Consider the following 27,034-nt stretch of genomic DNA (forward strand, 5'->3'; position numbering starts at 1 on the left):
GAGTATTCATTTATTCATTCACCGTGTCAAATTAATTATTTACCAGATAATTTCCAGGGGAAGTTGCTAAAGAAAGGTTGATTTGTTGATAAATAATGCTGTTACATCAAATCAAAAAATGCATAATATAATGTTAAAATAATAGCTATTTTAAACGTATGCATTTTTGAATTATTACAATTTAGTTTTTTTATTTGCTAGTAAACAAAACGACACATTCTGAACAATTATAGTTTTAAACAGTTTATTAATAGTTAGTTTGTGTGCTGCATTCTAAGAAAAGTCTGTAAAATGGGGCACAATCTACTATATTAATATGAAGAAATTTTCCATAATTATTAAGGTTTTTACCTGTATTTTTATTTGTATTTTGTGTTTTCAGGTTACAGGTTTACATCAGAGAAAATTACTAGAACCTTTTCCATTTTTCTTACAGCGAACTAACAATCGCAGCCAGGTACAAACAAAGTGCGTCATAAATGAACTATTATTAAATTATGAATTTAAACGCAAATAGCAGCTTAATTTACATGATGTGTGTACTACTAGGCATCTTTGGGTTTCTCTTTTTGTGTAATTTAAATGGTAAATGTGTGCCTTTTTATTGTTTGAGTCGCATCAAATGTTGCTAAAAGTTACCAAATTAATTTTAAACATAGCTGAATTTGTTGCTAGGTGCTTTTGGAAGAAAAAGTTGCTAAGGTAGTCTGAAAAGTTGCTAAATTTAGCAATAAAATTGCTATATTGGCAACACTGCACGTGTCTATTAATCTTCATCACTGGAATTTGGAAAAAAAATATTTTTAGAAATCGTTTCACCTAAATATCTCAAATAAAAGTAAGTTTTGGCGACATTTACTCTAACAGAAATATGCATGGATATATATTATCCTGCGTATTACGGACATGAAATATTGATTTGAGTTGGAATTTCTTTTTTTCATTTTAAACGAGAAAGCGACCAACCACAGCGAGAGCCTCTCATACCCTGAATATCCTTTACCCCTATCCCATAGGTCAGGCAAAGTGTATATTTCTGTTTATGGCTGCATTCGTTTATGGAAAATATGTAAATTAATTAATAAGCCACATAAATGTCTGTGTAGTATTTTCCAAAGAATTGTCTTGACTTGTCCGACTGCATCTCAGGTGGAGAAAGTGAACATGACCATGTAGTTCTTTTGGGTTTGCTGGAGTTTGCTGGAGGACTACAGCTAGCACATAGACTCTTCTAATGGAAATATCTAAACTGGCTTGTGCTTCATTCACCGCAGATTAGAAAAACAACTCAACAACCCTTGAAGGAGCATGTTTCTGATGAATATTGGATATTTTGCTACTGATAGACTCATATTCATAGGTAATAATTTTCCCTCGATGCTATTGTTACTAACCATAACACCTCATTTTTTGGCCAAAAGACAAGAAGAATGTGCCAAGCAAGGAAAAATGGAAGGTAAGTGACGATATTGAGGACAGTCAGCAACAGTGAGGACACCGGGAGCGCAGATGATCCAAATGGAAACCTTGAATCATTATAACGTGATCCAAAGGTGAGAACAAAAACAGTACACAGATAAATAACATGCATATCAAACTCCAGAAAAAAACACATGCACAGGGATGTATTTTCCCATGGCAGATCAGAAAATGCACAAGAACACGTGTGTACATGATGTTTCTAATGGATTTTGGGCACCTGATGGAAAGTTGCTTCTACATCAGCGAATCCTCCTACTATATGGCATTCATAGGTAAGCTTTGGATGGCAGCTTTCAGTCAGAGGAGCTCACTTTTCAAAACAAACACCTAATCATTTCTTGCCAATAAATCCACAGAAAAAGGAAACATGACAAGCACAAATGAGACCCAATGAAACATGGATAGAGAGCAGATGATTGGAATGGAAGCGTTGAATCATTTTAACCTCTGATCCACAGGTGAGAAAAATAATATACAGACAAATAACATACAGATCAAACTCCAGTGCAGAGCTCATGGTCATGTACTTCGCCTGAGATGCAATAGCAGCCAAACAAGTCCACGTGTGATGTGTTACTGCTGCTTTCACACGGTCTTATTCGGGGCAGAACAATCAAACCTTTCATTTTAGCTAGTGAGAAAGAAATTGTGGTTTGGTCATTGTTAATGTTTTTCTTTAATAATCTAAACTAGTGGTTCTCAATTGTGTCCACTAGGGGGCCTCAGCAAACTTCCAAGGAGCCACAGGGTGAGTATTTTAATATATTAAAATAATCAATTAAACTGAAATCATATTTTTCATTTTCCCTCAATAACTATTGTTTATGTTCAAGAACATACTTCAATAAAATAAATACCAATATAGAACATAACATCTGGAATCACCAACTATAACATGGTTGATTAAACATTTTAAAAGAACTGCTGCAAATCAAAAAGGTTGAGTATCATTGATCTAAACTGTTGAATATTCTGTTGATATATTTTAAGATGAACAACTACTGGACTGAAGCAACTTATGTTTAGTTGATTTATCATTATTTAGAAAATCAAATATTAAATATCACACATCCAGGCTTTTGAGGAATGTTTATTTGTTCATCTGTAAATCATAAAGTACTGCAGTTCGCCCTCCACTATTAAAGAAATTAATCATTTAAATATTATCTTATATTGGGAGATGGAGAGTGACAACTAGATATAATGCATTTTATGCAAGTGGTTTGTTATACTGTTACAAAGATCTCATTGATTTATATAACATTTGAATTTTTGGCCATGAATATATCAGCATCTGCTCCAAATTGCATATTGTTTTCTGCTCAGTTTAGGCCTCTGAATAACACTGTTTTTTCCTTATTGAGTATGAGCATCATATTCTCACTATATCATACTGTATAGTATGATGTATTAAATGTGATACTGTTTTTAGATTTTGTCTGAAGGTTCAATAAACTGTTCCATTTAAAATATATATAATTTGTTCTTACTGTTATTTAATTTGTCTGGTTTGGCTACAGGGTTAAACAGATATAACAACTCGAACCAGTTAACAGTATAAAAATGGTTTGAAATTGTTGTGTCTAAAAGTCTTTTCACAACATCCAACCATGTGACTGAACACCCAGACAAAAACAAACTGCAAAAGCCAGTAACAAGCAGCATGAAATAACGTCCTGAACCCAGTGTTCCAGAGTGCTTTATTTACAGAAACACAAGCAAACTTTGGTCTGGGCTGTGAATTCAGAAACTATTATTCATTCACACACCAACCACAGGTTATTTCCATGTCAGCTGTATATGAGCACAAGGGTTATGGATAGAATTAGAAGAAATTTACACACACACAAAGTCAGTTCAGTCATAATTTCACCTTAGATATTAACGCAATAGTTGTAAAATTAAAAATCTGTATTTATTCCCCTTCATGTCCTTCCAAACTATTTTTTGCTTTGAATTGCAAAAACAAATTTCTGTAGAACCAACATGCAGGATTTTAAGAACAGCACAAAGACCGATGACCAAAATTAATTTATGTGACGAACAGACGCATGCATGCACTCTTAAAAATAAAGGTGCTTCATGATGCCATAGAAGAGCCTTTTTGTCTAAATGGTTCCATAAAGAACCTTTAACATCTGAAGAACCCTTCAACTGTTCTTTGTGGCTAAAGAAGGTTTTTCAGATTATAAAAAGGTAAGGTAGAGAAGTTTCTTTAAAGAACCTGATTGAATGGTCCTTTGTGGAACCAAACATGCTTCTTTATTTTTAAGAGTGTGTGCATTGAATTAATGAGTATGTTCAGCACTAGACATGTTTTGCACAGTTGTAGCCGAGTCCAGTCCCAGGAGCGTTCCCAGGTAAGACTGCTCTCGAGGGTCCAGCATCTGGTCGGGCCGCACCGGGTGCACGATGTTGGTCGGCTGAGGTGTGAGGGTGTACTTTTCTAAGAACACCAGGTCAGTGGCGGACTGGTAGCCTGTCTGCTGGCTCACAGCTGGAAGGACCCCATGCGGCGTCCCGTGCACGGAAAGATCGCTTTCCTCAGTCATCTGGACGGGGACGAGCGTCACGGGGACGCAAACATCAGCCGCCACGCTCTGCAGCACGGTCTTGGGTGTGTTGTGGTAGGCTTTGTGCATGTCGTTGGACGGCAGCGGCTCGGTCAGTTTGCTAGCGGGGGCCGCAGACAGATTGGGCTGTTGCTGCTCGAGCGGGCGGCCGCTGTGCACGTGGTCCACGTGATACTTCAGCTTGTCCTTACGCTTGAAGGTAGCGCTGCAGTGCGGGCAGTTGAAAGGACGTACGTCTGAGTGAATGACCATGTGTTTGGTCAAAGTCTTCTTGATGCGGAAGGTCTGGTTGCAGATCACACAACGGTGAGGTTTCTCACCTGATGAGAACAAAATATGGGATCAGAAAATAATTGTGGAGCAGAAATGTCACAATTTGCACTTACAGTCAAAAACAGGTTTTTTTCTATTTTTCTATTTGTCTATTTGCACCTGTAGATTTCAATTTTGATTTCAACAATACATATCTTTAAAAGCTGTTTTATCAAAATTAGTTTTTTCTCGTGAGCCAGAAATCTCTACTTCAGTAGCACATGCATACACCAAACCTGACTGTTTTATTCCCATCTATATTCTGAAGTTGTCTGTTCATATATGTGTTTGCCTGATTTTACACAATATTTTTTGTATAGGGACTAATTCTCACTATTGACTAGTTGCTTATTAGCATGCCTATTATTAACATATTGGCTGTTTATTAGTATTCATAAAGCACATATTCTGCATGACCATATTCTACATCTCTAATCCTACCCAATACCTAAATTTAACTACCTTACTAACTATTAATAAGAAGCAAATTAGGAGTTTGAGGCAAAAGTCATAGCTAATGATTTATTAATAGTGAGAATTGAACCTTAAAATAAAGAGAGCAATATTTCATTATTAAAAACGTTATAAAAAACTCTGGCTGCTGACGTTATTTTCTGATTTATAAACAGATAAAGAGATCTCTGTAAAAACCTTTGACTCGAATTCTATTTTGAACCAGACTTGATCCAATATTCAGATTTCTGTTTTGGAAAAGTATGCAAATAAGTTTAATTAGATAATGCCTCATTTGCATATTTAAACATAACTTGCAATACAGAAACAAATCAAGTAACTAGGGAAATAAGGTGATATCTATTGGTTACATTTTTTATTGTTTGTTAGATTTTTTTATTCTAATTGTTGATTTGACAACAGTTTGTTGTCACTAAGATTGAAAACAGCAATCTTATGAAATATTAATTTTTAAAATGAATGTTTTCTATGTGAATTTTAATTTATTCCTGTGATCAAAGCTGAATTTTAAGCATCGTTACTCTTCAGTGTCACGTGATCCTTCGGAAATCATTATAATTTGCTGATTTGCTCAAGAAACAATTATTTTTTTATAATATTTTTGCAGAAACTGTGATGCATTTTTTTTTTAAGCATGTTCTTTGATCAATAGAAAGTTCAAAACAGCATTTATAAATGTGTTCTGTCACTTTTGATCAATTTAATGCTGAATAAAAGTATATAATTTCTTTCAGTGGGAAAAACAAATATTTTGCAAGGTAGTGTATTTCACCTGAATGTGTTCTGAAATGCGACATGAGGTTGGTCTTCCCCCTGAACTCTTTCTTGCACACCTGGCATTGATGCACCACTGCTTTATACCTGTCAAAATATAGAACATGATCATGAAATCACACATATCACACGCTCAGCATCAACTTTTTATATTGCATAAAGACTGAATGTCGTCATCATCATGATCACAAAAATGATAGGTCTCAGTTCACATCACGTGTACGCACATGACCTTTTTTTAAGCATGTTCTAATGTTTGGAGTATATTAAATAAGCCTAAAGTTAGTCATTTGCATATAACACACCCAAACCATCTCCACAGAAGGGCTTTGCACACAACCTTTCATCACTCTCAGCAAACATATGACAGTCTCATCCTCAAAACCAGTTCAAAAACAAGAAACGCCTTTAATGCAGACCCAGATTACATTAGTCAGCTGGACATACACCAATATCTACACTGTTGTTCAGAGAAACCTCTTTTCTTACTCCTCCTCAGTATATGATCAAATATATTTAAGATGAAATAAACATTTCATCTAAACTACACACACACACACATATTATAGATTATATATAATTATCAAGTTAAGATTAAATATATTTCACTGAGTCTATGTTGTTTTGCATATGTGGTTTCAGTTGTTCCTACTTTTTAATTTTTTTGTCAATTTAAAGTAAATTTTAGTATGAAAGTTTAGGGTGAATCATGTTCATATGCAAACTTCACTCCCAAATTTGTGCGTACACATACTTACAGAATGAGACCCAATGTGTCTTTTTGTTTCTGAAATTGATTTTGATATACCTTCGCCAGATCTTCTCTCCCAGGTGGATGCTTTTATAATGGACGGTCAGGTGATCGGCACGTCGGAAGCATTTTCCACACTCTTCACATTGGTGCGCTCTCTCCCCTACACAAAAAAACGTGTTACAAGACTTATCAGACATGCACTTTGATGCACTTTTAAAGTACATGCTAATTAGTCATAAGGAGGAGGAAGCATCTCATATGGGGAGTCTAATAGTGAAATAATAACGTTCAAGGTGGATTTCAGTTTTTATGCCCTACCCAAAAATGAACATTTTAGTAGCCAAACTTTTGGTTCCAATTGACTTTCATTATATTTTTGACCATACAATGAAAGTCAATGGAAACCAGTTTGATTACCAACATTCTTTAAAATATTTTTTTTTGTGTGTGTTGCACAGACAAAGTCATACAGGTTTGGAACAACACGAGGGTGAGGAAATGATGGCAGATTTTTCATTTTTGGGTGAACTATTCCATCTAAGGGGAAGTCGTGGCCTAATGGTTAGAGAGTCGGACTCGTGATCCAAAGGTTGTGGGTTCGAGTCTCGGGCTGGCAGGGATTGTAGGTGGGGAGAGTGAATGTCCAGCGCTCTCTCCACCCTCAATACCACGACTGAGGTGCCCTTGAGCAAGGCACCGAACCCCCAACTGCTCCCCGGGCACCGCAGCATAAATGGCTGCCCACTGCTCCGGGTGTGTGTTCACGGTGTGTGTGTTCACTGCTGTGTGTGTGCATGTTGGATGGGTTAAATGCAGAGCACGAATTCTGAGTATGGGTCACCATACTTGGCAGTATGTCACTTCACTTCACTAAGTTTTAAAACCATCCATTGAGACATTTAAGGCATGACAGAAGTGCTCCTGACACAATGGCTGTAAAATGATGCAACCTGAATTAACTTATATCATATAGCATGTTAAAATGTCATTTTTATACAATTTATAAATGGGATTTTTTGAGACAACAAATAAAATCTAACTTCAATCTTGAATTTAAAAAAAATACCTGTGTGAATTTTTTTGTGTTTCTTAAGATGATCGTGGCGGATGAACGTTTTGCCACATTCGTCACATTCATAGCGCTTGTCCTCATGATGAACACGAAGATGAAGCCTGAAAACACAGACAAAATCAAGCAACGACACTGGTAATAAACAACACTATCACATGACATGTTCTGACCCATTATTTTTAATCTCGTTTAAATGTTTGGTGTTAGTACTTTTTTTATATACTTATATTTTAATATACTTTATCAAGACTGGATTAAACAAACAGTAAAGACTATGTATATTGCTACAAAACATTTTTATTTAAAATGAATGCGATTGATTCCACAAACAATATTAAGCAAGAATTTTTTATTTTTTTTTAACATTAATTATAATTGAGCTTAAATAATATTAGAATGATTTCTGAAGGATCGTGTGACACGAAATGCTGAAAATTCAGCTTTGCATCACAAATTACATTTTAAAATATATTCAAATAGTAAACAGTTATTTTATGTTGTTATACAGTTTTTACTGTATTTTTGATCAAATAAATGCAGCTTTGGTAAGCAGAAGAGATTTTTCACAAATCTGACCCCAAATGATAATGTATTTCAAGAAAAACACAACTAGTAAAGTTGTGTATATTGTTGATTTAAGTGGCTGATTATATGTTGTTTGCTCTCAGAATGTATTTTTTGGATATAACCACGTCCCATCGTGAGATAGGGTAGTTCAACGCTCTCACAGACCTGTAGGAGCTTCCGTGACGGAAACTTTGTCCGCAGATGCTGCACAGGTGAGGTTTTTCCCCGCTATGGATCCTCAGATGCTCCCTGAGGGTCGTCCTGAAAATATTTTCGAATATTAGCAGCTTGTATTTGAACAAAACTATTGTATTAATGCATTTGCATACAGTGTTGGTAACATCACTGTCTAAAAGCAGCTTCTCACCTCTCTCGAACTGATTTGCCACACAGAACGCAGGTCCATTTCCTCTTCCCCCCGTGTGTGCACTCTATGTGACGTTTGCGGTTGCCCGTGTCATTAAACTGGCGCCCACAGATGTCACAAGGGAAGGGTCCTGGATATTGGGCGTTTTGCCAACATTAAATGAATGCTCAATACAAGTTTAAAGGGTTTAATTTAGCTCGTCTGGTTCATTAATAACAAGAGTTTTTACCTAAATGGAATTTTTCTTGGTGCTTCAACCGGGCAAATCGTGACTTGAAGTAGTCGTCACAGTAGGCGCACTTGAAGGGTTTGTCCTGTGAATGCAAGATCATGTGCTCCTCCAGATGGGGGCGACGACTGAAGGACTTGTGACAGATCTAACAGGGAAGAGGTGATAGAAGCAACTCTAAAATTGTTTGCAAACAGAATTTCATGTCGACTTTAAGGCATATTTGCTTGTAGTGCATAAAATAAATCAAATAACAAGTAACTCACGTCACATTTCCAGCCTTCGCTCTTCTTCTTCTTCTGAGAGAGAAACTCCTGGAGGTGGTCAGGATGAAATCTGTTAGCAGACAACGTGTTGGACTTTGGTCACATACTGAGGCGAGGTAACAAAACATTGTATTACCAGAACAACAGCTCTGAAAGTGGAGTGGAAACTGCAGCAAACTGTAGATGGCTACAGGAACATGTAAAAACTGAATAGGAAACATAATGTAAACAAAACAGAAGAATGGACCCGGTTGACATTTCCAGGAATCTCAGAAGCAGATCGGAGTGAATGGGAGACTATGCATTTTCCGTGATCCCATTGGCTCCAATAGTAAAAGAAAAAAAAAATCCAAAATCCATTACAAAAGAGGAAAAATATATAGAAATTGAATATGGCTGTCAGAACAGAGTACCCTTGACTGTGGTATTAGAAACACCACTGCAGCAGTGTTAACTAGTTTTTTTGTAATTTAATGCAACACAACGTACAGCTTAATAAATGTAGATAACATATTAAAAATTGAAAATATATTAAAAAAAAACTTCAGATTTACTAAATGTTAAAGGTCATTGCACACTGGCACCGAAACTTTCGTCTGTCAAAAAAAAATTTGGATCAGGTTCGATTTTCTGCGTTTTCGCATCCGTAGCATGCATTTTGATAGGAAAGGATGGGGAATATGAAAAAACGGAAAAACACATGCAAAAATTTCCGACTCGGTGTGCAATGACCTTAACTATAAAAACTTTACTAAATTTACAATGTTAACTGTGAAAACTCTTAATCGCAGTCTGTGAAAATGTTCCTGTCATCTCTTAAAGGGATAGCTCACCCAAATATATAAAATACTGTCATAATTCACCCTTATGTCATTGCAAACCTATATGACTTTCACATGTGGAACACAAAACAGTTTCAGTTCCCAATAACTTCTACTGTATAGTCCAAAAATATAATTTTGGAGAAACTAAACTGTTTGGCAACCAATGTTATAAACCAGACATTTTGTTAAATTATTTTGCTGATTTAAGTCACATTCCACTCCAAAATTGACAAAACCAAAAATGATATTTTACACAAAAAAACTGAAGCCTATTTTGAAAACCATTAGTATTTTTTTTTTTTTACATTATTTGACGATTAAGAACGCACATGCCCAAAATCTCCATGGTAATGTTTTTATGTTGTACCAAATTTATTATCTCAATGGTGATTGTTAAAGTTGGGGGCGCACTGCATTCCCTTCACATCCAGAGAGGCTGGCTACACTGCCTAGAAACTTCTTGATAACATTATGTATGGTGGAAACAGGAACATCAAGTTCTCTGGAGATGCTCTTGTAGCCTTGGGAGTGTCCATGCCTGGCTATAATATTGTGTCTGACCTCCTGAGATAATTCTTTGTTTTTCTTTCTTTTGTCGATGCTCATTGCAGTACATACACAGTGACACGAAGCAGGAGAACACTAAGCATGAGTCATTTTCTCTATTCAAACTGGCTCAATAATGATTGGAAATGGAAAAGGAGAGTTCAATTCCAAAGCACACAACTTGAAATGGAAAGATTTGTAACTACTTCCACTTCTCTGTGGTGCTATCTACCTATCTATTATAAATATAAGCACACATTTATTTTTTTTCATCATGCTTTTGCGAAACAAGCTTTTGAAATTAACACTGCAATGCAAAAGCAATCTTAATAAATAAAATGGGCTTGATTTTCTAAATGCAGAATTATATTTTCATGTGTCTTTCTTTTGATTTCTGTGGAATATGAGCTGGATGTGCTCTGGACAGGTTTTGTGAAGCTCACCTCTTGACATGTCTGCTGAGAGTCTTCTTGCTGGCATGAAGCTTGTTGCAGAAGGCGCACTTGTGCTCTTTCCTCTGGACGGGGGAATCACCGTCATGTTTCTTCTTGTGCACAGTGAGGTTTGATTTGGTGGAGTAGCACTGGTGACAGATGTCACACTGGAAAGGTTTTTCTCCGGTGTGTACTCTGGTGTGACTCTCATATTTGCCTACAAAATGAGGAAAAAAGAAAAGCAATGACTCAGACATAGACAACTGTAGCTGTACAATTTACAGATTACAGCAACAGCAAAAAAAAAATTTTTCTATAACAATAAAAGACTATGCCAAACTAAGTAAAAAGACTATACTGCCCAAAAATATCAAAAATAATTTTATTACAGGAATTACAAACATGCTAATCATAGAAGGGGTATATTCAAGCCTTAATATGTATTTTCAAAAGCTTTTTTAAGTTCTATTTTATTTTATTTGGGAAAAAAAACACTAATTTAGCAATTAAATTAATAATGCTAGTTTTTACATCGTTACAAATGGCTTCCATTTCAAATAAATGCTATTCTTTTAAACTTTATATTCATTATACACTAATTAAAAACTAATTCAAATATTCATTTAAAACAAATATTTTTCAATAAAAATATTAAGCCGCACAACCGTTTCAAAAGTGCTTCTCGAGCAGAAAATCATATTAAAATGATTTCTGAGGGATCTTGTGACACTGAAGACTGGAGCAATGAAGTTAAAAGATTCAGCTTTGCATCACAGGAATAAATGACATTTTTGTGTAAATATATTATTATTATATATTAGTGCTGTCAAACGATTAATCGCATCCAAAAAGCTTGGGGTTGATTCTTATTTTTATTTATTTATTTTAGTCTCTAATGCTCACCAGTGCTGCATTTATTTGATCAAAAATGCAGTAAAAATAATAATAATAATTTTAAAAAGTCATAAAAAAATAAAATATATATATATATATATATATATATATATATATATATATATATATATATATATATATATATTTTATTTATTTTTATTTCTTTTTATTATGACTTTTTAAAATTATTATTTTTTTTTTTTACTGAATTTTTTATTAAATAAATGCAGCAAAAATGCAGTAAAAATAATAATAATAATAATTTTAAAAAGTCATAAAAAAATAAATAAAAATAAATATATATATATATATATTTTTTTTTTATTATGACTTTTTAAAATTTTTTTTTTTTTTTTTTACTGCATTTTTGATCAAATAAATGCAGCAAAAATGCAGTAAAAAAATCTAATAAGTGCAGCAAAAATGCAGTAAAAAAAAATTAAATTACTGTATATTAATATAATAATATTGTTATTAATATACTATAAAAAAAAATGAGGATCGTCATGTCACTGATCCATCCATCAGTCTTTACATCACAGCTCTCACCTATGCGATCAAAGGTCTTCTCACATTTGGGACACTTGAGAGTCTTTTTGTTAGTGCTCTGGATGATAACAGGTGCCAGTCCTTCAGGAAACACGTGACCTGTGGCCTCCGTCGCTTGGCTGTGCTCCTCAAAAGCACGGCTGGATGTCGGTTCGTTCTCCTCCTGGGCTTCAGTCTGCTCTACAGCCGTACTGAGCTCAGCCACATGTTCCTCCTCTTCACATTCTGCCTCCTCAACCGTTTCTTCTCGCCCCTCTTTACTACTTTGCTCTTCCTGCTCATTCAGTTGCTCCTCCTCACTTTCATCATCCTCTTCCTCCTCCTCAAAAGCAGCGGCATCATCCTTTAAAGTTGTTTGACTGGGTTTTCCAGACAGGACATGGCCATTTTTGCTCTCCCGGCTCTCAAATTTAGCAGGGGTCCTCCTCTGACGGGCGGATCTCCGTGTGGTGACCGCAGATGTGCTTGCCATGTTTTGCTCTTCCTCAACTTGGCATCCAGCGCTGTGCGTCTTAGCCAGGTGATTCTCCAGAGACTTCATATAACAGAAGGTACGACTGCAAAAAGAGCACTGAGCTCCTGCTGAAGTCTGGGCATCTGGAGTCTCCGCTGGAACCTGCAGAACATCATTTTCTTCATCAACATGAGCTGGTGTCGCCCGCTTTGCTAAAAGGTTTACCGCTTCCATCATGTCCAGAAAACAGGCAGCCTCTGCCAAAGCAGGAATCTGGCTTTCTGAAACATCAAATTCAGACGTGTACAGGAAGTTGAGCAATTGTCCAAAGGTGGAGACCTCAATGTTATCAATGATAACATGCCGCAGTTCAGGGTTTTCGCTGAACTTGGCATGAAAATAGTCACTGCCAAAAGCCAAAACCACCTTGTGTGCACGATACGACTTCCCACAGACCGTGACGGTTATGTCACAGAATGACGGCAGCTTCTGCCGGTCTTCGTTTAAGAACTTCAAGAAACAGCCATCAGTTTGGGATAATCTCAGATGCATCTTTTCCTGTGAAGAGTCTTTAATGGCATCGCTCATCGCTTCAGATGTCGTTGTCCCCCGTGTTTCTTTGCTGCTGATATCCTTCACTTTTGTCTTCTGAGGTGGATTGACTTTCTTCTTCATGTTCAGGGTTGTTACTCCACTGTAAAAAAATCAGTGAAATAACATTATAGCACTTTTATACAAACATAGATTATTCAGTAATAAAGTGAAACTGAAAAACAATGATGTTTGTTTAGTTTTAAAGGATTATTTTGCATCAGTCTGTTCAATGTGTTATTGTATTGTCTGCTTCTTCTATTGTGTCTTTGATTATGTTTTCAAATGTGTACTACTGTTATGGTTGCATGCAGACTATTGTCTCCATCTACTGAAGAAAAACAGTTTATAGTGCTGGCGAAACACAATTTTGCATCCCACATATGTATTCATTTCATTGCTATTTTGTTTTTGTGGTGTTACAACTAATAAAATCATGAGGAAAACTATTTTTAAAGAGGACCTTCAGCATGAAGGCTGATATCTTTTTTGTATCTGATGCCGCTGACAACTGCTTGTGCAACTGAAGATATAGTACAAATGTTTATTTTAAAAATACATATTATAATTTAACTTTAACATGCATTACAATGAAAATTGGAAACTTGATAAAGTGTAAATACAAATAAATGTCACATCCTAGTACATCCTAATGGACTCTGGCTCATTTTAATGTTGCTTTACAAAACGATAAAAACAACAATTAAATATTGGCTTAAACTTGGACTAAATGATTAATGTTGATTATGCATTTCCCAGCTCTGTCATTTGTTAAATCATAATAATTTCATAGAGTCACATGAACTTCTGTGTAACTTCAGACAGAAGGAAGAATTGGCAATCCCATAACGTTTAGCACTGGGTCGAGACAACGAAACGAACACATTGCAGCATGATCAGCATGCATTACACTGTTACACAGTACAGTCCAGCGCCCTGCGAATGAGGACAATGCGAATCTGAACTACCCCTTGCGGCCCCCCATTATGTCATGCGCCCACAGGGCCCCTCCACAAAAGGAGTGCGTTGACAAACGACCCTAAAAAGGCCCGTGGCAAAATGCAAACAGCGACTTATTTTCCAGTTCCAGTCTTACCTTTGAACAGATTAAACATGAGGTGGTGTTTTGAAGAGGTCACTTATTTTGCCTTTGTATACAAATAACAAAATACACGTTTTTTCGGATTATAAACGCATTGTGTCCTTTTCCATCGTCCAGGGTTCCGACGTCTCTACAAGCTGTTTAGTCATTGGTTCAGAGCGAAACGCCTTCCTGTTTCATAGGTTAAAATATATAGCTTATTCATCCTCCGAAAATAGCATTTATGTAACCTTAAATTTAATTTAAGTTAATAGTGTATATGTTTTAGTTTATAAATAACAACAACAAAAACAACAACAACAATAAACGTATCACGACGTCGTCCAGATGAAGCATAGCATTGTGGGTAATGTAGTTGTCTGGTGTACCCAACTTTCCCGTCAGAAATACGCCGTTCTTTTTCTCCACACACAGTTATTTGTTGTATTTGTAGCAGCAGGTAAATGTGTTTTCACTTACTGTCATCTACAAGCGAACAACAATGAGAATATCCAACACCGAGCCTGTAAAATGGTTTATTTTTATTGCGCACATCACCCATTGAACCCGTTGTAGGAAAATTATGAACACTTTCACTGCACACTTATTGTGGTGGTCCTGAATTGTAATCTGACCAAGTTTGTCAAAACTTTTTTGAAATTGTCACTGTTCACTGTCATGCAATTTATTATCCAGAATTGGATGAATTTCCTGTATGTCGTTTTGAAATATGTTGTAAATATCAATATATTTTAATAGTTTTTACATAGATGCACAAAATCAGGAATGAGTCATTGGCAATATGTCCTGAAGGTGCCTGACAAGTTTGAAAACTAACATTCCAAAGGCTTTTTACCAAAATGCTTATATCTGTTTTCTTGCTGTAGTTGTAGTTTATTCTGATTCTGTTTATTCTTCACATTTCTAATTAGTGGATTATGCCTTTATAATAGAGTTCTACTGTCTAAGAATTGCTAAAAACTTACGTAATTTCAGAGCTGCATACAGTCCATAAGGTGAGGATGCGTGAGCTCTCTCAGATTAGCCGTGGCTCCTGTCCCTGGCCTCACACCAGTTCATTAGACATGTAAGTGCATTACCATAATCCCAAGGGTTGGGGTGAACCCACTGAGAAGTCAGTCCATCCTAAACACAGATGCATGAGGAAGAGCCAAGGAAGTCTGTGAGGGTAATGGTGTTTTACAAAGCTGGTCTTAGGTCTCCTGCCTGTTTAGTCTGTTTATAACTAAGATCATGTCAAGAGCAGGCATTTCTATCTGGATTGTCCTGTTTCTCTATGCAGGTAACAATTTCATAACAGTTTTATCTTGTAGCATAATAATGGATTACATTAGAAACTTGTTTGTGCTTTTTGTAGGAAGTTATTGTTACTAGGCCTGTTAATGGCATTGATGAAACTACTTGTGTCCTCACTCGTGTGATTTTAATAGTATTGGAGAGTATGTGATTGCAGTGCTTCTATTAAAGCAAATCATCATATTTTGCCCAAAATTTGAAGTTCATGAAACACGAAATCTGTAAAAAAAATAATCTGAGAGAACAGCGTTAACTTATGCTTAACAGTATACTTACTGTTGTGTTTATTGACTTAATTAAAGTTGATCTGTGATTTCATTGGACTAATATAAACACAAAAATAATATTGTTTGTACATGCAAGTTCAGTCATTTTAAATTAAGTTGATTAAGATAATTAAATTAAGGAAATATATTATGTAATCATGATTTACAACTGTTTTTCAAATTTTTTGGGCAAACTGAAAAAGTTATAGGTACTTCTATACACCAAAATAAGTTGTATATTCTAATTTAAATATTTATCCTTTATAAATTCACTGTAAGAAGATTGAAATGCATTTTACAATAAAAATTAATTCCAAATTTTATGTTTAATTCTATGTTACTTGCCTTTTTTCATAATTATTTGTGAATTTAACTAAAACTTTCTGAGTGAAAATGTTCTTAGTAAATCTTACACCGAGTGTTCCCATACTTACTTTGACCAAAAACACAAATTATTCAACTGAGCAAACTAAGCATGTTCAGCAGCCAGTTAGTAAGACCCTCACCAACAAACTTAACATTGTAAACACAACCTGTTTAATATTTGAAGTTGCTATGTTAAGTTTAAGAACATACCAAATACTATTAAATTATTGTTATTTTTTCCATTTAAATTGTTATGATCAAAAACATATGTAATTGAAAAAAAAAACTGATTTCTTGATTTATTCATCCTCATGTTGTTCCAAACCAGCATGACTTCTTTCTTTTGTAGAACACAAAATATGATAGTTTGAAAAATGTTTTTTGTCCATACAGTGAAAGTCAGTAGAGTCCAGTGTTATTTTGGACCTCATTGACTTTCATTGTATGGACAAAAACGTGTGTGTGTTCCACAATAGAAAGTAACACAGTTTTGGAACGGCATGAGGATGAGCAAATTATGAGACAATTTTCATTTTTGTGTGAATGCCATATCTCAGACAGATATAAAAAATCAACTATTTGTCAATGATGTTCACGACACTTTACAATGTCTTGTTTCTTCTCAGCCTCAGGAGTCTGCAGTGAAGAGAATATCGATGGATGCGATATGAACCCGTGCATGAACGGTGGGGTGTGCGAGAACCAGGATGGACAATACAAATGTCACTGTTCCCAAACTAGCTATAATGGACACCTCTACGGAGGGCCGTACTGCACAGTAGTGCTGCTTGGCTGTGAACGTCACTGGTGCCAGAACGGAGCCACTTGCTATCCGCACCTGGACAAAGGACGGCATCGATACAGCTGCATCTGCCCTGAGGGTTTCACTGGAACGAAATGCCAGACATCCACTACCTTCTCTTTTGAGGAAAGAGGATTCATGCAGGTCCAAACCAGCCTCACTGATGCTTTGGACCCTTTGAATGTCACTCTGAGTTTCCGCACGTTGCAGGCAGCGGCCGTTGTGCTCCAGTGCCATGTTGAAGATCAGCTTCTTACGCTGGAGTTAGTGGATGGAAGGCTACGGCATTCACTGCAGAGAGCAATGAAAGCTGAAAGCGTTCTTCTAGAGCTCCCGTTGATCGTTTCTGATGGCCATTGGCACACGGTCAAGGCCTCCCTGTGCAACAACATGCTCGGGCTGAGGCTTACAGACCCGTCTTGCCTTCAGGACACGTGTCAGATGGAAGTACAGATCGATCAAGCAGAGTCCGAACTGGGTTCAGGTCTGTCCGAGTTGACTGTGATTCAGAATCTCTACATCGGTGGAAGAGGAGAGCAAGAGACTGCTTCAGGCTTTCTGGGATGTATGAGGGATGTGTGGTTGGATTCACGTGTAGTGGTGCCCGGATTGGGGCCGAGGTCTCCCGCTAAGCAATTTAATGTGAAACAGGGCTGTAGTGACTGGGACCGCTGCAAGGAAAACCCATGCCAGAACCGAGGCAGATGTGTCAAGACTGGATGGAGGAGCTTTAGCTGCGAATGCCATCGACCTTATGAGGGCGAGCACTGTTTAGATGGTATGATTGCTCTTGCATTATACTACTTGGGTTAGTTTGCATATAACAGAATTGTAGTTCACATAAAAATGAAAATTCTTTACTCACTCTCAAGCGGTTCCAAACCTGTATGAGTTTCTTTCTTCTGTTGAACACACAATCATTTTTTTTAAAGAATGTTGAAGAACTTTAGCTACGGATCGTTTACACTACTCCGGCGTTTTCAAGGTTGGGAATGGAGACTTTTAAAAACGCTGCAGGCCCAGTTTTAGTTTGAAAACTCCGGGGTTGCATTTCAGTGTAAACGGACCAAAACTTTTGAAAAAGATGGCGTGTCTGCCCACATTCGCACTGTGTATCCTTGACGACTGTGTAAACAATAACATCATGCTCGTTATTGTACCCATAGATATGTATGGGTAGATTCCCCATTCGACCGCTCCAAGCATGCAGACGCATCCACCTTCTAAATAATAGGGAATCTACCTATACATTTCTATGGTTGTACCTGCATGAATGGTCATGTGACATGCGTTTTCGGTTGTGTAGTGTAAACGGAGATCGTTTCTGAGCGGAAATGGGGGCCAGTGTAAACAGGGATCGTTTTCATTTTAGTGTAAACAGGGCCTTAGTATGAAGAATATTTAAAAAATATAAAGAACCCTTGTTGCACTCTAAAGAACAATGGAAAGATTCCATGGATGTTAAAGGTTCTTCATGGAACCACAAATGAATTTTAAGCGTGCAGGACTTCTCTCAGAACTAGCTGCACTTTTTTAACAACTTTGCAATGACTTTTTTGGAGTCGCAGAGATTTTTATTGGATATGAAGTTCTTCTTCTTCTTCCTCAAGTTCATACAGGTGTCCTAACAGAGTAACCACAGGTGTAGTGCATCACATTAAATATGAATGATACGCTTTAAAACCTGACTGCTTCTTCATTTAGAAAAATATATCTATTGGATTATCATTTAAAATCTTCATGAGATGTTGTTATTCTTGAAAAGTGTGCTTGTTCTCTTTCTTTCTTTCTTTCTTTTTTTTTGTTTTCTTTTACATAATTCTCATTTGTTTTGATGCATGCAATGACATTCACAAGTGTCCAAATACAGTAGACTGTGCTACAGATACTATTTAAAGTAACCTATTTCTGATTAAACCAAGATAAAATTGTAAATAATTTAGAATGAACATTCATCTTTGGTAACCATTATCTCTACAACAACGTCACTGATAAAACTGCTTAGCAGAGAATCTAAATTTAGCGCCCATCGGAGGGTCAAATTTAGTGCCAAGACATAGAATGAGATTAGAGTGCTAAAGGAAACAGGCATCCACAAACACTCAGAAACACACTCATGCAAAAGCAAACGGAGGGTTAAACCGGCTGCACCTGAACTGTGGATTAAAGAAACGTGAGATTAACAGGTGTTTTTAATCCATGCTTTATAAATCAGATCCTGCCAAGAAAGTAACACCAGGGATTTATCTGAGATGTATCTCACGCTCAGTGTCAGAGAGCAAAACTAATTTAGTTAGTAATGGGTGGGCAACACAACATATTTATTGAATTATTATTATTACAATGATATGTTATTGTATGTTATTATGTCAAGAACAACAATAATAAATAATATATTTGTAATATAACAAAATGATGATGATAAAACATTCAATTTTGTTATATTTGACTCACATTTTATTTTGATTTGAAATTTGATTTTAGATGAATTTTCATATATTATGAATTATACAAATACTATTTAGTTTGATATTATTACTACTATTACTACTACTAATAGCCTACTATTAATAATAATAATAAACTGTATATTTAGAAAAAATAAATTTTGTTATATTTGACTTTGTCGCATATTTTTATAGAATAGAAAAGGGTCCTGTCCAATATCAATTGCTATCAAATTAGAAGCACACAATTCCCTAGAATATCTTTATATGCTTAAACATTAAGATTTGTACTCATAGAAATTACTAAAGTAGTCAAACATGTTCATTAGAAGGGGGTGACCCAATAATTTTGGCAATATAGTGTATTTTGTTGTTGTTATTGTTGTTGATAATACTATTCATAATATTCAAAATATTCAGAATGCATATTATGTTTTTATTGTAGTAGTATATATGTTTTTGTTGATTTATTTAAGTAATAAAAAACTGAAAAAAAAAACTAAAAATAATTTTTGCATATCACTTACTGAGCGCATAAACACTACAGCAAACGCAGAAACAATCCTGTTGGTAAAAAAAAAAAAAAAAAAAACATATGTGCATATTCTTTATTGTACCTTTCTCTAACACTGCTGTTCACTTTTGTATCATCAGAGTATGTGACTGCAAGGTTTGGAAGTGAAGATCTGGAGAGCCACGCTGTGTTCACGGTGGAAGACAGTCCAGGCGACAGTAACACCGTGTCCATGTTCGTTCGCACGCGCCGCTCACAGGGCTTGCTCCTGGTCCTCTCCAACTCTACCAGTCAGTATCTGCGTGTCTGGTTAGAGGATGGAAAGGTCAAAGTTCAAATCAACAACTTTGAAAGCCTACTAGGAAGCGAAACCGTCAGCGATGGTCACTTTCACCTCATAACAGTGCTTGTGGAGCCAGAATCCCTGTCCCTGTTTATGTCTGCTAAGAGCCAGGGCCGTATCCCCATCCGCAGTGTGCTGGTCCAGGCTGGAGATGCGGTGTATGTGGGGGGTTTACCAGATCGCCGTGCATCACTAGCCTTTGGCGGCTACTTTAAGGGCTGCATCCAAGACCTCCGTATGAACAGCAGACGCCTGCAGTTCTACCCCGTCAGTGTCCCGGTGAGCTCCTACCGGCTCCAGAGCTCCACCAAAGTCACGCGCGGCTGCACTGGCGACGACTCCTGCAGCGTAAGCTACATTCACAGATCCATCAGTACAGTACTGGTACAAAGCTTGCTTTAGTTTACAGCTTGTTCTGGCCAACAAATGCCCAATTGACAGGAAAGGGTGGTCTGATTGACATGAGAAGTTTTAGCAGAATTAGCAACTTATCAGCAACAATATTTGAATATTTTGAATCTATTATTAATGATGTGATGAATATTCAAATATTATTAATGATTACATCATTTACAATGTTCACAATTATGGAATGCTTCACTTGAAGCATACCATTTCACAATTAGCTAAACTTATATATATATATATATATATATATATATATATATATATATATATATATATATATACAGTGCCCTCCAAAAGTATTGGAACAGTAAAGTCAAAATTGCTCTGTTGGCTGTGGAGTCAAGACATTTACAAATATGATTAAAAGATGAATATAGGACAAAACTTCAGAATGTCACATTTTGTTATTGGGTGATTCAACGCATAGATGTCTTTAAAGTTGTCCAAATAAAGTCCTTAGCAATGCATATTACATATTATGAATCTTTATTGTTTAAAATGGCAGTATTTACTGTGATGAGTGATTGTGAGTATCTGTTGTAGAATAATCCCTGCTTGAATGGAGGTGTGTGTTACTCCATGTGGGATGATTTCACGTGCAGCTGCCCACCCAATACAGCGGGACAGCGCTGTGAGGAGGTCAGGTGGTGTGAGCTGTCCCCATGTCCGTCCACTGCCGCGTGTCAAGCCCACGCTCAGGGCTTTGAATGTCAGTATGAACATCTTGTCCTTATCTGAACTATGAATATTTTTCTAATTGAAAGCGGTAAAGAAAAGGTTGACGTCTCAGCATTAATATATCTGTGGTACCTATCCAGAGTTCAGTTATATAATTGATAATTGTCATATGTAGCTATACTGGGGATTTATGAAAGCTTGAAAGATTATCCTTTGTTGGATTTGCCACGCCATATGTGCTTGTCCTGAGACAAGCGTTTGAGCGTGTTAATGGCATAAACATATGTTGCAGGGAAGAAATTGAATATGGTGCTCAGAGGTTACACTTTGACAGTAAAAAGAAAAAAATACTAGAACAAAGAGTTAAATTACTAGAGCACTGATGTTTTTTTCCTGTCTGCTTTGCAGGTTTGGTCAATGTCAGCCTCCGCAGCGACAGCCACGTAATCACCTATCGTGGCAATGGAAAAATACGGCGATACCTCAGCAGCATTTCGATGCATTTCCGTACCAGGCAGCAGAATGCAACTCTACTGCATGCTGAGCGCGATTCTCAGTTCATTACCATTTCCATTCACGATGGACACCTAGTTTTAGAGCTGCAGGGAGAAAAACAAACCTCCTATGTATATATACACAGCCTGGACCTGGTCAATGATGGTCAGTGGCACAGGGCAGACTTCAGCATGGACAGCCCAGTCCTCCAGTCATCCAGATGGAGAATAGTTCTGGATGAGCGCTGGGAGAAACCCTCCATCTCCTTCACAGCCTCAGGAGATCTGGATTTCCTCAGAGGACATCATCTTAGGAGGCTTGGGACCTGATTCGGAGGGTAACTTTGCTGGCTGTCTCGGTTTGGTAGAGATCGGAGGACTTGCATTGCCATATTACAGTGACACGGAGATGAACCAGCCCAGACCCCAGAAAGAGCGGTTCCTGAGGACTTCTGGGACTCCCTACTTCAGCTGCTGGGGATCTAATGTCTGTGAGCCTGACCCTTGCAAGAATGGAGGGGTTTGTGAAGATCTGTTCGACCTTTTCAAGTGCCATTGCCCATCTGATTGGACTGGCCAGCGTTGTGAATTCACTGTAGATGATTGTGCATCAAACCCATGTGTTCACGGAGCCTGCAGAGCGGTCTCAGCTGGATACGAGTGCTCGTGTGATGCAGGCTACACCGGCCGGCGCTGTGAAACGGCGGTGGACTTATGCGCCCACAACAAGTGCAGCAATGGCGGAACGTGCCTAAGAGGATTGAAACGCTACTCATGTCTCTGTCCAAGAAACACGACAGGACCTTTCTGCAGGTGAATATGTTTCCCATGCTCATTACTTACTCTTAAAAATAAAGGTTCTTTAATGGCATCTATGGTACCAAGAGGAACCTTGAACATCCATAGAACCTTTGAAATGCAGAAAAGGTTCTTTTTAGTGGAAAAAGGTTCTTCAAAATAGTTCATTTAAAGGGGTCCTATTATGCTCTCATGCTTGGTGGTTCGAAAAACGCATTATTTTTCACATAATTTACATTATTACAATATCTCTCCCAAGCCTGACACAAACGGCTCGATTAGTTCCAGGTTTGATGAAGGCCTTCTGAAAAATGAAATGTGTTGTGATTGGTTAGCTGTCCCAGTGCCTTGTGATTGGCATACAGCTTAGACGGTGTTTCAGTACTGCCCCGCATTTCAGCGTTTCTTCGACATGGCGAAAACGTGAAGCTACAGCAGCGCTTCTTCGTCCTCGTCTTGTCTGATGCACTAAACCAAGCGTTCTCCCCACCCCCCAACCATTCGAATTTCCGTAGGTGGGATTTATTTGAATGATATTCTAATGGTCTGCTTTGTGATATCACAACACCCGGAAAACAAGGCTGTAGTCCAAACGAGCCGTTTGTTATAGTTCTTGAAAAGGGATTTAAAAAAAACTAAATATCTCCCTTTGGAGTGGACTTTAAGAGTTGTAACTTTGTAGATCTTTTTTATGCACAAACATACACACTGACTAAAATTCAAAAAGTGAAAAAGCATAATAGGACCCCTTTAAGAACTGAAAGGTTCTTTGGGAAACCAAAAATGGACTTCAAAGGCATCACTGCAAAAAAAACACCCTTTTGGAGACTTTATTTTTAAGAGTGCTGCGATGCATCTCGACAGATGAAGTCTTCAGCAATATCTTCTTAGATATGCATGCATGTAATATTTCATTTCTCTTTCAGGGAGAGAGTTCCAGAACTTCCATGGTATATCGACAGGTTTCCGTAAGTTTGATTTCTGAAAATATCTATTAATTATCAAACTGGGGGCCAGAAGGAGATTCTTGGGGGTCTGTGAAACAAGCATAGTTACACGTTACGTGTACTTACTATAGTAATAAGTTCATGGATAACGTACATCCAGCCAGTTTTCAAAGTCACTGCATTTGTGCAGTTATATGAGTGCGCGGCAGTTCAAGAAATCAACAGATGCGGCTGTGATTGGCTGCATTGCTCAACGCTGCAAATATGTTTTGCCAAAATCATACGGGGCCCCCTGATTCCCCGGGGCCCTAAGCGGACACTTACCTGGCTTAAATGTTAAGTCCGCCCCTGGTTATTGGGGAATAACACACCTCAGAATGTCACGACCGACCAATCAGAATCAAGTATTCCAAGGAGTTGTAGCAGCATTAAATTATGCATAACAGACCCTTTTCAGATGACGTCACACAACACTTGCATGAAAATTTACAGTGTACGCACTATTACAATATTAACAGCAACTGAAATAAATCAAATAAATTATCCAGGGAATAAACCGAAGTAACATAAGTTTGAAAACCCTGTAACCCTGCTGTAAGCCAACCAATATTAGCCAATCAGAACAAGCACAGTAATCGACAGGCAGAGGCATTTCTGACTGACTAGAAAAACAAATACAAGCCGCTTCCACTTTTCTTTATTGCTGTCACAGGTACAGATGTGATATATTCTATTTATGCGACATTTTTGAGTTAGATGTCTGGTATTTTAATATGGGTAATTAATAAAAATGTTCTATGTAGTATGAATGTAATCCAGACAAACTACATTCATCACGTTGTCATTGTCGTGACTTTGGACAACAGTTGCGTCACTTCACTGCCATTCACAACTCCTCTCCCGTGGCCTCATGGGATAGTAAACAGTCATCAGATGTGCACTTCAGTATCTCTCTTGAAATAGGTCATCCAGGGACTTCTGGCCTGCTGTTTGATAAATAACTGTGAATTCGGACATACTACTCTTTTCAAATACTTCACATGTTTCTTGCTTATAGCATCTTATGCTATATGTTGAGGTTTTGCTGTTTAAAATCAATACTTTTTGCTTGATTATGCTTTAGAAATGAGAAAAGATGTTAACAAGTTTGTACTAAGTGTTATCCTTTTATCTCTAGATTCCCTAAACTTCCTGTGTCTTTCTGCGGGAATGAGAGATGGAACTACAGTTGCTTCCATGGTGGGAATTGCTCTTCTGTAGAGGATAATTGTGACTGTCTACCTGGATTCGCTGGACAGTGGTAAGAATATAAATCCGCAGAGGTTAAATTGTGTGATATCCTAGTAAATATACATAAAACTCTTTCAGAAATCACTCTAAGAGGCTGTTTTGTTGTTTATGAAACATTAACATGACCTTTTTTTCATATTTTTGATGAATAGAGAGCTCAAAAGAATAGTGTTTAATTGAAATAGAAATTCTTTGTAACATGCACACACACACACACACACACACGTGCACACACACACATGCATATATATAGTCCTGCAGTATTTGTACTAGTACAGGAAAGACACTTCAAAGTGCAGCTAATCTAAGAGAAGTGTGGTATTACTTCCCTAAGCAATCAGAATTAATGGTTGATGATTAAATAAAGGTGAAATCTCATGGACTTGTATAGGAGGAGAGAGCTAAAAAAAAAGCTGCTTTTTGGAATGTGCCGTAAGATGGCCTTCAAGCGCTGCTCTTCATCTAAAACGACTGATTTTCTTTGACAGGTGCGAGCTGGAGCTGGATGAATGTGCATCTGACCCCTGCCTTAATGGAGGCTTCTGCCGTAACCTGATCAACAGGTTCCAGTGTGTGTGCGAGATAAGCTTTGCAGGTGATCACTGTCAGATCGACGTCAGCGACTTCTACGTCTATGTGTTCCTGCTCCTGTGGCAGAACATCTTCCAGCTGTTGTCATACCTCATTTTGCGTTTAGATGATGATCCAGAGGTTGAGTGGAACGCAGCCAATGATGACTAGGACTAAAAACCGTTCCTTCTCAAACACTCCGAGGAAGATGTGGGCTGATGTTGAATGGACACAATACGCAAAGGCCTTTAAATATGATTAAAGGTCATTATGGGAAGTCGCAATCCTTGGTTTTTGGGCAAAATTCAAGAATCATTCAATGAGAAAACCAGAATGTGATTGGTTGTTTGCTAATGGAGCACTACAAACAGCAGCGTTTGAGTAATACTTCAGAGAAAACATTTTAGAATAATATTGATATTTTAAAAAAACTCAGGTCTGTACACTTTATAGCATCTGACAGTGAAAGGCTTTTCGTGTGCCTTCCTTTTCCTCATAAATATCTATGTTTGAAAATGTTCTCAAAATGTTTCTCATAACTTCTCAAAGTTCTACAAAAAAAAAAGAGGTAAATCATAATATGTATGAAGCCCAATGTTATAACATACTGTCATATTCTAATGGTAAGAAAAGCAGTTTAATATTCATGTGTTTTCACATTATTAAATGTTTCTTACTTTTTTCTCTTTTTTTCTGTCAATATTTAATCCTGGACTTTTATACCTCATGGATCGAGTGACTGCTCCAGCTTTCCATTCTTTTCCATTATCAAACCCATATAGCAGATTTCTTTTGCCAATCTTTAAAGTATTCACAAAGCATCTAAATAAATTGATTTTTTAAACAAATACGGGAATATTTTTTGTATCCAGCAACTGTGTATATTTTAGTTGGTTTCAAACTGAATGAACAGCTGTTTTCTGAACGAGAACTGAATGAATTTTGTATTGTTGCTGAGATTGGAATAGCACAAATTAAAAGAGATTAAGGTAAATGTTTGATGTTCATTATTAAAATGGAATTATGTGGAAATATAGACCATAAAATAGCATATTAATTATGCAATTCTTGATAAAATCAGGTTTTGCAAGCATTCCTTATTTTTGGGTTTCCGCAATAGTCAGGCAAACAGAGTCACTTCAGAAAAACAAGTTTGCATGTAGTTTTGTTTGCTTTTCATTGTTAGTTCGATAAGCAGTAAAAACAGCATAAACCCTTCTAGAAGCATTTTGAAATCTGATAATTTTGCAAAAAAGTTAGTCAAGCCGAAGGCTTTTACTTTTCTGATTATGTTTGTTAAAACTGCACATTTAGCATGAACTCATTAAAAAAAAAAGTAAATAATGACTGTATAGGAAGCTGCATGTTTTCAATCAGGCTCCATTCATGTTAGTTTTATCACCAAGGACGTGGTCAAAGTTTAAAAGCACCACTGCTTCCCCAAACCAAACTTCAGTTTGAACTCCCACTCAAATTGCACAGTTCCATTTGTTTTGGCACCCAAAGATGGTTCACTGGTATCATTTACGTAACAGAAGCCAGAATATCTTT

At 37.0% G+C, this 27,034-nt stretch overlaps 2 protein-coding genes and 1 pseudogene across 4 annotated transcripts in view; 1 reads left to right on the top strand and 2 right to left on the bottom strand.

The window, feature by feature from the left end:
* The window catches only part of LOC306846144 (tyrosine-protein kinase JAK1-like), an 830,156-nt gene that overhangs the window by 314,370 nt on the left and 488,752 nt on the right, over positions 1-27,034 (bottom strand). The window lies entirely within an intron of this gene.
* On the bottom strand, positions 3,137-14,411 carry LOC306845578 (zinc finger and BTB domain-containing protein 41-like). 2 transcript variants are annotated; one of them, XM_079378455.1, is made up of 12 exons: positions 14,259-14,411; positions 12,118-13,265; positions 10,684-10,891; positions 8,871-8,940; positions 8,605-8,752; positions 8,376-8,505; positions 8,174-8,269; positions 7,436-7,542; positions 6,424-6,529; positions 5,614-5,702; positions 3,465-4,375; positions 3,137-3,414 (listed from the first exon to the last, which is right to left on the bottom strand). In XM_079378455.1, the coding sequence occupies exons 2-11, from the start codon at positions 13,244-13,246 to the stop codon at positions 3,771-3,773; spliced, it is 2,688 nt and encodes an 895-aa protein (XP_079234581.1). In that variant the 5' UTR covers positions 13,247-13,265; positions 14,259-14,411; the 3' UTR covers positions 3,137-3,414; positions 3,465-3,770. The 2 variants fall into 2 exon arrangements, with proteins under 2 accessions (XP_079234581.1, XP_079234582.1); XM_079378456.1 differs by lacking the exon at positions 14,259-14,411 and having other exon boundaries at positions 3,153-3,414; positions 12,118-13,271.
* On the top strand, positions 15,398-26,474 carry LOC306845586 (protein crumbs homolog 1-like; annotated as a pseudogene). Its single transcript has 8 exons — positions 15,398-15,546; positions 16,819-17,772; positions 20,096-20,646; positions 21,250-21,415; positions 21,793-22,691; positions 23,603-23,644; positions 24,801-24,923; positions 25,402-26,474. The product of its transcript is annotated as a protein crumbs homolog 1-like (transcript).

This window comes from Barbus barbus, assembly GCF_936440315.1.
Source record: "Barbus barbus genome assembly, chromosome: 26".
In the NCBI taxonomy this organism is placed as follows: Eukaryota; Metazoa; Chordata; class Actinopteri; order Cypriniformes; family Cyprinidae; genus Barbus; species Barbus barbus.

Excerpts from the sequence above, each read along its gene's own strand:
- LOC306845578 (XM_079378455.1), bottom strand. The coding sequence starts at position 13,246 with ATGAAGAAGAAAGTCAATCCACCTCAGAAGACAAAAGTGAAGGATATC. Across the intron at positions 8,941-10,683 it reads CTCAGCAGACATGTCAAGAG|ATTTCATCCTGACCACCTCC; the intron begins GTGAGCTTCACA and ends GTCTGCTAACAG. Across the intron at positions 5,703-6,423 it reads GGAGAGAAGATCTGGCGAAG|GTATAAAGCAGTGGTGCATC; the intron begins GTATATCAAAAT and ends ATATTTTGACAG.